At 44.3% G+C, this 14,687-nt stretch overlaps 1 protein-coding gene across 1 annotated transcript in view; it reads right to left on the bottom strand.

Moving 5' to 3' along the window:
- TDRD9 (tudor domain containing 9) overlaps positions 1-14,687 on the bottom strand; it is a 63,821-nt gene that overhangs the window by 22,737 nt on the left and 26,397 nt on the right. Inside the window, exons 13-21 of the mRNA XM_044436672.1 lie at positions 14,315-14,480; positions 13,631-13,694; positions 11,362-11,425; positions 9,230-9,274; positions 5,775-5,891; positions 4,607-4,714; positions 3,705-3,805; positions 1,810-1,983; positions 795-906 (exon numbers count right to left, since the gene is read on the bottom strand). Coding sequence (XP_044292607.1) covers positions 795-906; positions 1,810-1,983; positions 3,705-3,805; positions 4,607-4,714; positions 5,775-5,891; positions 9,230-9,274; positions 11,362-11,425; positions 13,631-13,694; positions 14,315-14,480 — 951 coding nt within the window. The remainder of the gene's footprint in view (positions 1-794; positions 907-1,809; positions 1,984-3,704; positions 3,806-4,606; positions 4,715-5,774; positions 5,892-9,229; positions 9,275-11,361; positions 11,426-13,630; positions 13,695-14,314; positions 14,481-14,687) is intronic.

Here is a 14,687-nt window from a genome sequence, read left to right as displayed (position 1 = left end):
ATGTGTGTGTGAGAGAGAGAGAGAGAGAGAGAGAGAGAGAGAGAGAGAGAGAGAGAGAGAGAGACACAGAGACACATTTACCAGTATTGACTTTCAACTTGTCAAGAGATAAAGCATTCTAGAAAGGGCTCAATGAGAATATAACTGTAGAATCCAAAGACCCTGCAGAGTTTGAGACAAAGATCTGACATGACTCAAATCTGGTTCACATGTTTCTCACATGCTGGTTTCAAGTGACAACTTGCATGGGAGGAAGCATTCTCAGGGTGCAAATTAGTCCTCTCTGCTTTGTGTCATTTATAGCTGTGCTGCCAAACTTCACCAAGGTTCTGAAAACTCTTGTGTATTCTGTTTAGGAAGGCATTGTGGAAATTACAGCTCCTTGTTATGCCTAGTTGTACTGAAATGTGCAATATCCTAGCACTGAGAGGAGCTGCTTGCTGTGACGGCTAAGCATATTGAACTGGGACGCAGGAGTTCTGGGTTCTAGTCCCCATCTAGCCAGAAAATTCACAGCCCCACTTTGGACTGTCGCTCACTCTCAGCTTAACCTACACAGAGTTGTTGTGAAGAAAAACTAGAAAGGAGATCCTTGTAAGCCGCCTTGGTTTTCTTGGAAGAGGAAGAAAGGTGGGATATAAATATAATAGTAGGGAGATGGTGGCAAAGAAGAAACAAGAGCTTATACAAGGCATCTGAAGAGTAGTTACTCACAATTTAGAGTACAGCCCTCTGCAGACAACCACCTATAGTCCAGGTATAACTAAAGTACCCTTGTTTTAAGATGACCATACCTCTGTGACAATGATGGACAAATCAAGGCTGTTTATGGTCTGCAATTTTTCCAGAGCACCACTGAACCTCTGCATGGGAGCCACTGTATGCTTCTGGAAATCCACATTGACTCTAAAAGCAAATATTAAACACAATAAACAGAATAAAAGTATCACTGAACTGCATGATTTGGAAAATGACCCTCCACAATCATGTTGCAGACGCTGCCCTGGGAAAGAAGATCACATGCCCACAATGGTCTTGGGTTCAGGTGCTCCTGCATCGGGCTAAACTGTCTAGGTCCACCTTGTAAGCAAGCCCACAAGGGTTACTAGCCTGCAAATTTGACTTTCACCTGGTCAGAATCCAACCAAATTTGACTTTCTCAAGACCTGGTGAAAGCCAGATCCTCAGCGAACAGCTTATAACCCTAACCTTGCCAACACTTAATGACACTTCTCTTGGTGGTATATAATACAGATCCGATTAATAACTCATTTTTTATGTTTTGAAAAAATGCATTTTTGAGGAAATGCCAGTTTCCCATTTCATGCATCCACATTTCTCCTCCTTTATTTAGTATTCGCATGGGCTTGTTTTTCAAGACTCAAATTCAAATCACTAATTTTTGGCTAAGTGTTTTGGGATGCCATACAAACACAAAACACCAGAATTCAGCATCTTGAACATCTGGGCCTTTGTTGACATTTAAAAGGTAAGCTATAAGTCCTTGTGGCTATTGAGCTTGATAAAGTATATAGATAAAATTCTCATGAAATCACCTAAGCCAAAAATAATGGGCTTCACAGACTTGGGCAGGGCTTTGGTGTCAATTTAGTGGGACTTCCTCAGTGCCAGGACAAAATTGGTTCATTTTGCATATTTTATACCAGCTGCAAAATAGAACTTGTCTTGGGACACAGCTCCAGCACTACAACTGTGCTCCAGGCAAGCACAGTTGAAGCGTTCCTGATCTGAAACACAATGGTTCTTGGTGAGATTTATAAACAAAAGCTAAACTCCTGAATACCATACCGTGTGCCTCTCACAATGGCAGCTGCTACTCCTTCCATTTTCCCTTCAATCTCTTCAGGGAAATGTACATTCAGCTCAAGAGGAATCCTCAGCTGAGACATCTTGAGGGCCATATATACTGGAGGAAGCGTTTTAAAGCGTTCTGTTGGATTCCGGGAAAATTCGACAAAGGCTCTAGAAATTAACAAGAAGAGCAACCTAAAAACTGTGTTCTGAGGACTAGCGCTGCAAAGGGACAGCTGCAGTCCCTCCATAGCAAGTGCTTGAAAAATCTCTTTCAGCCTAGGGACCAAAAGTAATTTTAGAGACTGCCTTGGGAGCCATATTGCAGAAGCAACCCAAACGATGTTTAGACAGAAAAGGTCTCTGATTCCTAGCATGCCCCAGGCTTTTTCCTGGCATAGGCTTTTTTTCTGTCTAAGTATGCTTAAGATCGAGCCCTAAGGCCCTTGCAGCCAATAAGCAAGCCACGAGAGAGACATTTCAAACTTTCAGAACTGGGGCAATCAGAAACACAATCTGGGAACAACACCAAACAACAAATGCTTGTGGGAAAGGGACGTGGCCCCTGGGAAAACCTCAGAGGCCAAACTAGAACTTTCAAAGAGCTTTCAGGATCATCTGGGAATGGACGCCAATCCTTGTGGAGCATCTGGAAATGACCACAGTCCCTTGGAATGGAATGCTGGGGGAAGCTAGTACTGAAGAAAGAGTCCTGTCCTCTACCTTGATGCAAATTTTTTTCCAAGAGCCTAAAGCAAAATGGCCTCGGCTATATGAACTCTGAAGAGGCTTCCTATTAAGCTGATGCCATGGAATTTGCTATAATAAAGGGAACTCTCTGATTTGGAGTATTGTGAGTCATTAATGCTGCACTGTCTGCTTCAAGGGTTGGGTCCTGGCAGTTTCCCACAAAATGTGACCCAGTTTTGGTGCTCAAACCAGTAAAATTCAAAGACTTTAAAAGGAGACTGCAGAAATATTACCATCTCTATGCATGGAATATCTTCCAAAAGACAGGTTTAAGCAGGCCCTTAGCCAGAACTTTAGTTATGTGCACAGGAAAATCATCCACAGTCACCAGGTACAGCAAAGAACAAAAAGGCTGCACCACAGCAGAGAAATGCAGCAAACAGGCCGGCATGTTGCTTCAAGTGTAGGCATGGCCTTGTCAGCTGAGATATGCGATGCTCTGTTATTGCTACCCCATTTGCAATGGGGAAAACGGGGAGAGGATTTTACCAGTGATAGCCAGAAGATTGCAAAACGGAGCACAGGAGGCAGGGAAGGTGGGTAGAGGGCCACTGAGGAAATGGAAATGGCTTGGTGGCCAACGGCCGGCAGGAGCTATTCTTATTTTTCAAGGTGCAGGTGATTACAGAGTGCCACTTTAAGTATTCCACCATTCTGTCAAGCTGGTGGACAGCAGCAGGAAAACGAAAAGTAGGGGAGTGGAGGCAGCAAAAAGGTAGAACCGTTCTTACCTTTTGCTTGACCACTTGAATAGGGGGGGAAATGGCCTGAATGTTCTTCGGGTGAGTCAAAATGAATTTTCTTCCGCTGGCTGGCACAAGTAACAAATGTGTAGGATGTGGATGAAAGAGAGCAAATGCCTCTAAACATTCATTTCTGCGACCCCTAAAGCAATTCAAAATGCTTCCCTCTCCCTGCAATGTTTGACTCTCATTAATATAGAATAAAAGAAAACAGCACATTTTTAGCCTTCACGACTGCAAAGTTATGCTTGCAAGTCTGCAGAAAAGACTTCCCAAAAGGGCAGAAGCCACACAAATGTGGGAACAGGTGGTCTGGGAAAAGATTTCAGCACCTGGTTTCAGAGCTGGCTGGCCTACCTAGCACTGGCAAAACCATGCTAAAGAAATGAACTCACTTACTTGGCCCCGTCATACGAAATGGATTTTACTTGGCCACATTGTCTAAACAGGGATTGTAACTGTTTGTGGTAGAGGAAGCCGTAGGGGGGGATGTTCTTCAACTGTAAAGAAAAAGGTACAGAGATATAAGGCTGGTTTTCCAATTTTAAAGCAGGTAGTTCAATCTGTATTATTATCAAATGATGGAAAGCCTTTTTTTTACACTACGCATTTCAAGAATCAGTAAAGGTTTACAAAGGAGCACCCACAAGTTGCAGTGGCTTGAGGCAGACCAGAAAACAAAGCCTTACACTTTCATCAGTTAATGGATACTAGGGAACACTGTGTGAGAGAGATTTAGCTGGTTAGTTCAAGACAGAAATGGGAAATTCAGCTTGCCTCTCCCCAGCCTCTTCAGACGCCTACCAACAAAGTTCTGCCGTCTGTCTCCTCTTTTCCTGCCAAAAGAACATTGGCTCTCTTGTCCCTGAATCCCCTGGAAGATTTTTTTTCTGGCTAGATCATCTTTCTGTCACTATTTCTTGCCTTTTCTACCCTCTTTTCCATACATTTTCCCTCAGCTCCCTCTAATCTCCTTCAGGCCACAAACAAGCATCCTTTTCCTGGGTTAAATTCTGCATTCATATTTCATCCTTGTATTTAATAAACTGAGCATAAACTTTGACACAAGTGGTTTCATTTCTCTTTAAGTGCCCTCAAATCTGAAAGTTGGGTGTCTGATACAAATCTTGGTCTTCCTCAAAGGAAAAGATATACAAATGAGATGAATAAAAAGATGCAAATGTGGACCATCGTAAGCCATTTCAAATATATTGCAAAAGAAAAAGAAGAGGAAGAGGGAAAGATGGTAGCAATCAGCAGGACGTACATGGTGCAAATAGCTGAAAACACAATCAACATACCACCACGGTTGTTTTGGGATCTTTGCCTGTCAGTTCCCTTACAGCAAGGTCTTCGTCATGGTGCCCAAAAGTAAAATAATTTGGATAGAAAGCTCCAGCCATGACCACCTGAGAAATAAAGAACTACTGAAAGGTACAATTCTCCCCCTGCAGCCCATTTCTCTCACTGCAGTGACCCGTGGGTGATCAACGAAACCAGAGAATCACACTGCTTTCTACTTTAGTTTCACACTCTGCTGCCTTACAGGTACTATGAGGATAAGTGCCCTTCCTTGCACCTAGCTGTGCAACACTGACAACTGCATTGACTACTGCAGTGGTGGCGAACCTCTGGCACGCGTGGCACAGCGGGCAGGCAGAGCCCTCTCTGTCGGCACGCAAGCCAAGTTGCCCCAGCAGCCGAGCATCGGATAACAGCGCACATAGGAGCCATGTGCAGGTGTGGAAAGGAGCAGTGGTGCCAGGCGATGACATCACAAGCCGCGACTCATTAGCTCACGACTTTCGCATGGCCGGTCAGTGCGCTGCCAAGGAGAGGGAGGGGGGGAGGGGGGGAGGGATATTCTTGAACTGGCTGAGTTGTTTTTTCTAAACTAAAACCTCAGTATTCAGGTTTTATTGCCATGTTGACACTGCAATAAGTGGGTTTTGGGTTGCAGTTTGGGCACTCGGTCTCTAAATGGTTCACCATCACTGGACTATTGGGAGGGGACCCCTCAGAGTGGCTCATCTGGAACCTCCTTATGGTCTTTTCAGCACCCGGTGAACCTTTTTGTTGTTGTTAAAACAGCAGAGAAAGTAATTGGCTCTATGCGGTCCAGAAACAACTTAGGTTTTTCCTATGTGGCTACCTGCCTAACTCCCAGAAAGGTTATATCCATGTAACTAATGCAACATCCATAGAAAAGAAGAATTTGCTCCCATATTCAAAGAATATATGCAAGAAAGAACAGGAACCACAGTGCTTATGCACCCTCCTTTAATAATGGCCCTGTGTTTGTGAGTTTGCAAATTATACTGGCAAACCAAGTGGAGCCTTATCACAATTTTTAAATCCCAGTCTGAAATCAACTTGCACGCATTTTACCTTGCATCCCGTGGATTTTCATGGGGATACACATGCCTTTTGCACCCAATAAAGTGCACTCTGCATTTCCAGCTGGCTCACCTGCAAAATGAAACGCTGCTTATGCTCATGCTCGCAATCCATGGCTGGGGGGCGAGTGCTGATGTGCATATTGAAGGCCCCGACTCTTCTCTTCAATTCCTCATACAATTCAGCCACCTAAACATTGCAGTTCTACATTAAAACACACCATGTTGCAAGAACTTCAAAAATAAAATCTCACAAAAGCAAAGCACGTATTTTAAAAACCCTGAAAAATGCCTTACAATTTTCTATGTCCTGAGCAGCCAACATGTGGGCCGAATGGTCCCCCTGCAGGCTGAGTCTGCAGACCATTTCTTGGCTTTTTAGAGGGAAAGCGCACCCCAATATTTGGCCATTTTTGTGGTGGCTATTCCTTCCTTTACAAAGCTTCACACCTTTCTTTTCCCATGAAATATGCCAATGGCAGCACTTAGGGGCTACCCAAATTCTGCATCATTTGGAGGTTTAAAGAATGGCGGCTAGCAACGTTTTGCTGTCACTGACATCACCAATAACAGCAAAATACCAAATTGCAATGCTGGACTTAAAAAAGTGGAAGATCAGCACACAAAGATTCTGTTCTGAAGAATGATTCAGGATGAGAATTGGGGCATGACCCTAAGCACCAGGCAGTATTGCAGTGCTGGCACTAATCGCACTATGCTACTGTGGGATTATGCTGGGACACTTCATTAGTGCAAGAGCTGCAGCACCACCTTTACTCTTGGTACACTTGAAAACGCTTGCTCTTAAAAGCGGCAAGCTTTCTCTGTATGCTGAGCTGAACACACTGGCTCTGCCCAGACAGCAGTTTGTACAACTATCTCTGTGCTAAATCAAAGCCCTTATTCAATTGGGAAGCTTGCTCCAAGTGAAATCTAAGCAGACAGTTAAATTCTCCAAAACCTCCCGCTGTGTTCTCTTTCAGCCTGCTACCTGCTAAAGAAGGAAGTATTTCTATGCATCTCGGGCTCTGCCAAGTACACAGCACCATAGTTCAAACATATTTGTGTTGGTTGCCACAGAAACGTGCAAGTTCTGTGAAGTTATATATTCCACAGATTGCTATGGGCCTAATTTTTAAAAGCTGCAAACCAGCCAGAGGTGGGGTGGGCCTGAGGGAGAGGGAAGAGCCAGAACTGGTTTAGGGCAGCAGTCCTCAGAGGCTATACTAGCTGTGTCTACAGTGGAACCTTGGCTCACAAACTTAATCCATTCCAGGGCTCTGGTCATGACCCAAATTGGTCATGAGCCAAGTTAAATTTCCCCATAAGGTTCAATGTAAATAAGGTTAATCCGTTCTGTAACTATTTTTTTTTAAATCAAAAATGTGAAATAAAGTGACAACAACAAAGATCGCAACCATCTCCCTCCCCACCCACCCCAGCACGACAGAGATCGCGCCTGTCATCCCGGCACACACCCATCATCCTGGCGCTCGGGGGGGGGAGATGGGCGTGATCATGGGCACACTGGGGGAGGAAGAGACGGGCGCATATGGTGCTCTGGGGGAGGGAGAGATGGGTGCGATCTCGGCCATCTCCCCCCCCCGCCCCCAGCATGATCGCAGCCATCTCCCCACTCAGGGGTGGGGTGGGGAGATGGCCGTGATTGCACCCGTCTTTCCTGCAGGAGCATGCCTCTGATCAGGCCCGCCTTCCCTGCACAAACGGAACAGCGATCGTGGCCATCTCCCCACTCAGGGCGGGGGGAGGAGATGGCTGCAAACTTGGTCACCACCCAAAGCGGTGTTCACGACCCAAGTCAAAATTTTTCAGAAATTTTTGTTCATGACCCGATTTGTTAGTGAACCAAGGCATTCGTGAGCCAAGGTACCACTGTACTTCCTTGATGAAAATGGTTCTCCCCCAGCCGTTTGCTCAAGATGTGGTGGGGTAAAAGGGAAGACCAGGAACCCAGTCATGCTTTTTTTCATGCTCATTAGCAACCCAAACCATCTTGTCTCCATCTCCCTCTCTGTCTTCTTTTCCTTTTCCTTCCTGGCTCTTTATTTCTTTTCAGTGCCTCAAAAATGTGCAACTGCGGCCCTAAATCTCTTTGCTATTATGTTTTGTCAGTGTTTTGCAAATATGTCCCCCTACTCTCACAGCTGTCCAATGTGTGTAATGGGGAGAACAAGCCACAATCAGGTGTGCTGGGGGTTGTTCCATGAATAAGCAATCCGCCATGGCTTATTTTGCAGGGTGGCTTAGCATGGCATATGAACCTGCCCACTGTTTGCTGCTGGGTTGTGCACTCGTTGACCACAGCAAGGCTCACATGTAACAACAACCCACAATTCAACCTTGGTTCCAGATTGATGTTAATACCCATGGTTTAGTTTCATACACACACACATAGGTAAAAAACAGGTGTAAGACCACAGGGGGTAAAAGTGTAGACCAAAAGCAAAGGCATATTCAATTTACCTCTCTAATTCTTTTGATATGAATGTAGTTGGAACGCCCCCAGTCTAGTTCATCCTGGGGGGAGAGAGTTATAAATGTAAAAAATTAAAATAAGCGGAAATCAAAATTTGCAGTCAAAAAAGCATGCAAATATCTGCAACAGGTTGTCATTTTAAATACTCTGAGTATGTGACTTGAGGGGCAGGTATCAGTCCCTGACCAAAACAGTTTTGGCAGTCCAGCAGAGAACAGGCCACAGGGAGCAAGCAACCATATCCCAACAGTACCCATCTGGATGCACTCACAGGCTTAACCTGTTTTAATAAATAAATAAAATAAATAAATAAAATAACCTTAACTTCCTTTGGAGGGGCTCTGCCAGCAGATCTTTTCTTACAGCAAACCTCCATGCAGCTCATGTTAACGGTCCAAACTTCAGGTCACCTTACGAAAGACACCTCATAACGGACACTAGACTCCCAGAAGCAGGCTAGGTTGTGTCAACTCATCTCTAGTTTGCTAGTCCCACCACCCAAAAGAAGCTACCTGCAAAGGCCAGGAAAAGCCAAATAGCTGCCCCAGATTTCAGTAGCAAATATGATCAATGTCCCATGGACACTTGACACCTGAATTAAGAATAAGCAGAGCTGTGATGATGCCACAAGAGTCCCCAAACAGGCTGTGGGAGGTAGCAGCCCAGTTTAAGTCACATGCGTCGCTCAGAGGAATTAAAAAATCCATACTGAGTGTGCTACACTCTCTAAATGAGCAGAGGGCACCCAAAGCAAGGTAAAAACCTTCAAGTGATGGGACAACATAACCCTCTGAAAGGCTCCTGAACTAGAAAGCATCTGATTGTTCAAGGTACAATTAATTTTCCTCTATCCACATAATTTCTTTCTGTCCTGGATGAGAGCATACAATGTTCTTTCAGAAGCTGCCCACCTTTATGATTCTAGAGCAAAACTGGCAATACTTAAAGGAATGCTGGCTGTAGTAAAGCTTGTGTTATGATGCAGCAATATAACTTCCCAAGCGGAGGCCTAAATCAGCTGTGGAACTAACCTTGGGGTGTCTAAGTTTTCCCGTTTGCCTGTTTTCCCGCCACTCCTAAAATTAACAAAAAGGTGAAGGTTTTAAATACATGCACACATTTACTTGTACTGAAACAGTCTCAACGCAATATGCCGGGGTGGCCAAACGAAGGCTTACAAGTCAAATGTAGCTCTTTGGGTTCATTTTGTGGCATGTGGAGGGCTCAGACCCCCCCCCCCATTTTCCCACCAGTTCAGATCCCAGTGATGGCACGGGCATGCTGGGGCAAGCTCTCATCAGGCCGCCATCCTGTCCCACTCTCTTCCTGAGGCCCCACAAGAGGTCTCCTGGGAGCTCACCCCAGCCGTGCCCCACATCGCTCCTGCTGACTTTAAAAAGCCAACTTCGAAAGATCCCCCTTCCTGAATATGGAGCGAGTGAGGACCAGTAGCAACTCCAAAGAGAATTTGCGTTGGTTATGTGACAGCCCCTGAAGATGGCTATCCTTACTGCGATTAGTCCCTCCTGCAGCTCCTTCAAAGGTCCCAGATGGAATTCTAACTTGAAAACCGTGTCCTAACAAAGAATTCTCAGCACTTTTCACTAAGCAGTAATTGCCAGGATCTGGTCTGTGACAATAGTAAAACAAAATAAAATCCTACTATTTTGATTCATATGACACTTGCTTTGAGTAGTTCCTGTTTCCAAAGGGCATCCCACATTGCTCCAGAGATCCATGTGTCTTATCATGCACATAAAAAAATCATACACTAATAAAAACGCACTTTCATAAAGTCCTAATTAGTAACAGCAACAACAACAATTTGTTCATGTCTTGTAGCTCTCAAACATCTGACATTTACCCTTTGTGCCTCTTCCACTGAGCAAGTCTGGTTACCCTTGCAATATACTGATGTGCAGGAGTAGCATAATCTCTCAAAATAACTGTGGGGTTGCTATTATACACAGCTGGTATTTTTAATTAATTAATTTAAAACATTTCTGTATTGCCCCCTTCCGTTAATTTTTAGGCCAGTTTACAATAGCTGATAGAACAGCTGTCACCGCTGATACAGTTTTTAACAGTACAATAAAATGGGCAGCATTAAAGCAAATCAGAACAGAACTGAAATGAAATACATCAGAGGTTTATGGCCTGGGAAAATTAACAGGATAAAAGCCATGCGGGATGACCAAGGGCTCATCGGTGCAGCAATCTAGTCCTACAGTGGCTAACTGTACAACCCACAGGCAGGATTTGAGTGCAAGAGCACCCTCCTAATCCATGTTCCCCAGTGACAGGGGTCCAGTCCTGGATACTGGGGGTAGGACAGAGCCATACAGATAGCCATGGATTTGTCCAGTGACCTTGTAAAGCTGCCCAACTTGGTGGCCATCAGTACAACATGTGGCAGTGAACTCCATGGTCTGACTATGCACTGTGTGAAGAAGGATTTCCTTTTCTGTGTCCTGAAATGACTCCAGGTTGCAGCATTAGCGCTCCCCACCACCTGAGGAAAGAATGGTCTCTCTGGGAAGACTGATCCATGAGCAGGGCACCACAGCTGAAAATGCCCGCTGCCCCCCCACATCATTTTAGTTAGTGGGCACCCTGCAGAGGAAAGTCACTCAACCAGTCTGGACCAAAACCTTTTGCTGCCAGAGACAAAGGACAGGATGTCTTTCCCACTCCAACCCTCCAGAGGTTCAACCATCACAAGAACCCAGGTTTTCCTTAAACCCTGAGTTGTTGTAAATGCGGCACTATCTCGGTGCAACCAGGAGTGGTCAGCAAAATAATCCACTTTGCTGCTCTCTCTCTGGCTTGGTGAGGGAGAAGGTGATCACAGTTTCTGATCGGCATATCATAAAAAGGAGCCGGGGTGGAATGCCCGAGTTGTTCAGCTGCTCCCATTAGCTGCAGGAACAACTGGACAACCTGCACCAGCATGCTTCATCGTTTGCAATGCCTCCTCTTGCAACAGGCAACCCAGACCATTTTGTCAGTGAAAAGTGCTGTTTCTTTCTTACTGCAAATGCCAATCATTACTAGAAGGTGGAAAAATTACACGAAAATAATTATGCTTCTTCATTTTTCCTGGTATCCTTGCTTGTTCCATTAACATATATCTGGAGGCGGGAAGCGGGGAGAAGATGGTTACCTTAAATGCATTAACAATAGCAATGCAATCACTCCTGCTGTTTCCAGAAAAATGTAGTTTATTCCTGTAGAAAAACAACAGTCTGTCACAAATGGCTTAAAAAATGTGTCATGCTTTACAGGTTTCTACAATACTATTGCTGTCTTGGGTTTTAGTTATTTATTTAATTTACAGAATCTACACTACACACTGAAATAGATTCAAGAGCAGTGAACAGTACAAACCTGAAATAGTATAACTGATACATAAAAAACAAGAAATACTTTGAACTGTTGCTGGCTAGCAGAAGCAGCTTTGCAGAACAAAACTGTTTTCAGTAGGGTATCAAAAACGGCATACAATGTAGGTGTCTGTCTCACCTCCAGAGACAGTAAATTTCACAGAAATGGGGCCACCACTTAGAAGGCTCTTCTGGTAGACTCCAGTCTGGCCATAGGTCCATGGGAGGCCTATGATGTCCTCAATGACCAGAAGGGTTGGTAAGGAAAAAGTTAGTAAAATTTTGCTACACATTTATTCGACTGTTTCTGAATATCAAAGCAAAGTTTCCAAAATGATAGCCTTTTATAAATGAAACGAACTGTTGGGTTCTCAGTATTTTAAATATTTTTCTTGAACCAAAAGAGTCCAACCAGGAACAACCACTGGCCAAGCTGGCTGGGACTGCTCACAACTGCAGTCCAACAAAGGACATTCTTTACTTAGATTATTTAATCTAAATCCGAAACTCTAGGCCAATTAAAAGAGCCCTCTTAATTAATCAAGCAGCATTTTTAAAAATATACACATTTCTATTTATTTTAATATAATACAAGTCTTCACAAAACAGCAAGAGAACAAGAACCACAGAATCGTAGCTCGGTGGAGATGGGCTAGGTGGAAAACAATGAGAGATGTTTATTAGGGCTCAGGGATTCCAAGGGCCAAGCTTGGCCTGCAAGGCTCGTGGACTTAAAGGCTAACTAGCCTGGCTTGGTAACCATGGATTAAGTCAGGGGTTGTTGAGTTCTGGGCTGCTATAATGCATGCAACTAGCCACACTAACAAGACAATAGTTTGTTAACTACAAACAACACAAAAAGAGAATCTACTGCCTGTTGTTGCATTATGAATTCTAGGTTATTTAACAAACCATGGATTGTTGTTACATGTGAACCCAGAGCCATATGTTGTTCCTGAGTTGTTTTGCCAGGCTACAGGGAAGCAGGCAAGAACTGTAAAAAAAGGGGGGGGAGCACTCACTCTACATGCCAATATTACAGCACTGCAAGGCATTTGGGATACAAGGAGGGAGCAGGCATGGAAAGGTGACACAAACAACACAGGGCTTAAAAAGATAAACTGTGGTTTGTTTGATCATCTGCCAGATAAACATAGGTAAGGAAAGAAACCATGGTTTAGCTATGGATCAACTAATGATGCGCTAGCGTTACGTGCAAACCAGGTCCCTGAAGACTCCTGGTTTCTTCCAGTCATTTTTCCCTTTTAAGCATGAGCCAACCTTAGAAAGGGCAAGGCTAGGAATTTAGCAAGGTGGTGACCAGGCAACAGCATGTCATCTCCCTATTTCCACAGCAAAAGGCAGCAGCGAAGTCAGGCTAAAATAGGTGAGGTATCCTTTTTTCTACAAGTTTTGTTATTGTATGCATGTGATGAGATGGTGCACCCATTTTATGAGTCCATCCTGCAACCTTTCCCAACTTACAGATGTTTTGCACTGCAAATCCCATTAGTCCACATGATCAAGGGTCAGGAATCCTGGAGTTGCAATTCAAACCATCTGGAAGGCACCAGGTTGAGGAAATCTTCCATAATGGGACCAGAGAAACAGTGCCTGGGCCCTTAAGGGGAAACACATGGCTTTACATTTACTTTCAGTCCCAGAGCCTCCATTTTCTCCAAGGATGGGGAACTCATACCTCTCCGAATTCTGGTGTCTTGCAACTTGCAGCATCCCTCAACTATGATGAAAAGGCTAATGGGGATTGCAGTCCTACAACATCTGGAGGGCCATACATTCTTCACGCCTGAGTTAAAAGGAACTTGATAGCAAGACCAAGATACCAAGCCAGGTTAGTTAGCCTTAAGGCCTGCATACACAACCTTGGGCTAGGAGGAAAAGCAGGCGGATGCAGCCTAAAGCACGTGTAAGATCTGATACTGTCGTGCAGCACCCGAAAGCAAAGGAAACCTGCCATGTTCCTCAATCCACTCCATGTGTGACTGTATGCATTCTTTGAAAATCAGATGACTGCCCTAGCAAAAATACCTGTATCCATCAAGGTGTTGTCTGAAAGGTATTACAAAGAAGTTGTTCAAAGAGAGAGCTGCAGCTGTAACACAAAGAAAAAGCACAACATTTGTGGCTGAAAGAAGCACCTCGCTTTTCCTTTGCAAAGGATTCCAGAACTCAGATTGTATCTTGATGTCCAGAGGTCGCACAGCTTTAGCTATGACAAGTGGGGGACAAACTATTATGTTTGTTTGGAGTGACAGAGTGATTAATCACCTGCTGTCTCTCCCCTTCCTCCACAATGACTTGCACTCCCCACGGCCAAACTTTAGATCAGAGATGCTGAACTTCTGGTCCATCTGGCATTTCAATAGGGCCTGGCAGGGTTGTGTGGATGGTCATGACTTTTTCCTGCATCCATCGAGAGAATAGGCTGGTTTCCCAGGTTTTGAATCCTTGCCCCACACTTGACAAAGCGACATGCTTCTCCTATTACGTTATTGGAAGTAAGAACTTAAAGATAGACATGTTGATATTTTAGCCTTTTTGCTGCTAGACCCTCCCATCTCTGGAATGCCGCCCCCAAGTGCTGCAGAAAGCGGTTTAACATACCTGCTGTAAACACTAAGTTCTGACAGGTAAGAATATGTCTTGTTTTGTGTTTTGCTTGTTTTATAAGGCACCCAAAGTGAACTGTTTTTATTCAATTGTTGCACTCACCTATTATCAGACATTCTTCCAGACACCCAAAGACATGACCAAAAACTATTAGCTTGCCAAGGCGCTGATCCACAGGTAACTGCGCCAACACCTTTCCTAAGAAGGTCAGCTCACCATCATAAGGAGTCTTTCCTTCAGAATGGACCCCAATAGAAAGTGCTCCTATCTATACCAAAACAAAGGCAAAAATCACATCAACAGAAAAAAGATCTGTCAACGATCAAAAAGTGCAAGGCAAAATAATTCATCTGCTAAAGTTATATTCAAAATCCATTAGTGTCAGGCCTGCAGAATTTGTAAATGTGCCAAGGAAAAACAACATATAATCAGAAGGTGAATCCAAGTGGAATGACACCTCTCCCTGGGCATTATG

The sequence above is a fragment of the Varanus komodoensis genome, unplaced genomic scaffold, assembly GCF_004798865.1.
Source record: "Varanus komodoensis strain SLA01 unplaced genomic scaffold, ASM479886v1 scaffold3, whole genome shotgun sequence".
Lineage (NCBI taxonomy): Eukaryota > Metazoa > Chordata > Lepidosauria > Squamata > Varanidae > Varanus > Varanus komodoensis.
This window is presented reverse-complemented; position numbering and strand designations above follow the sequence as displayed.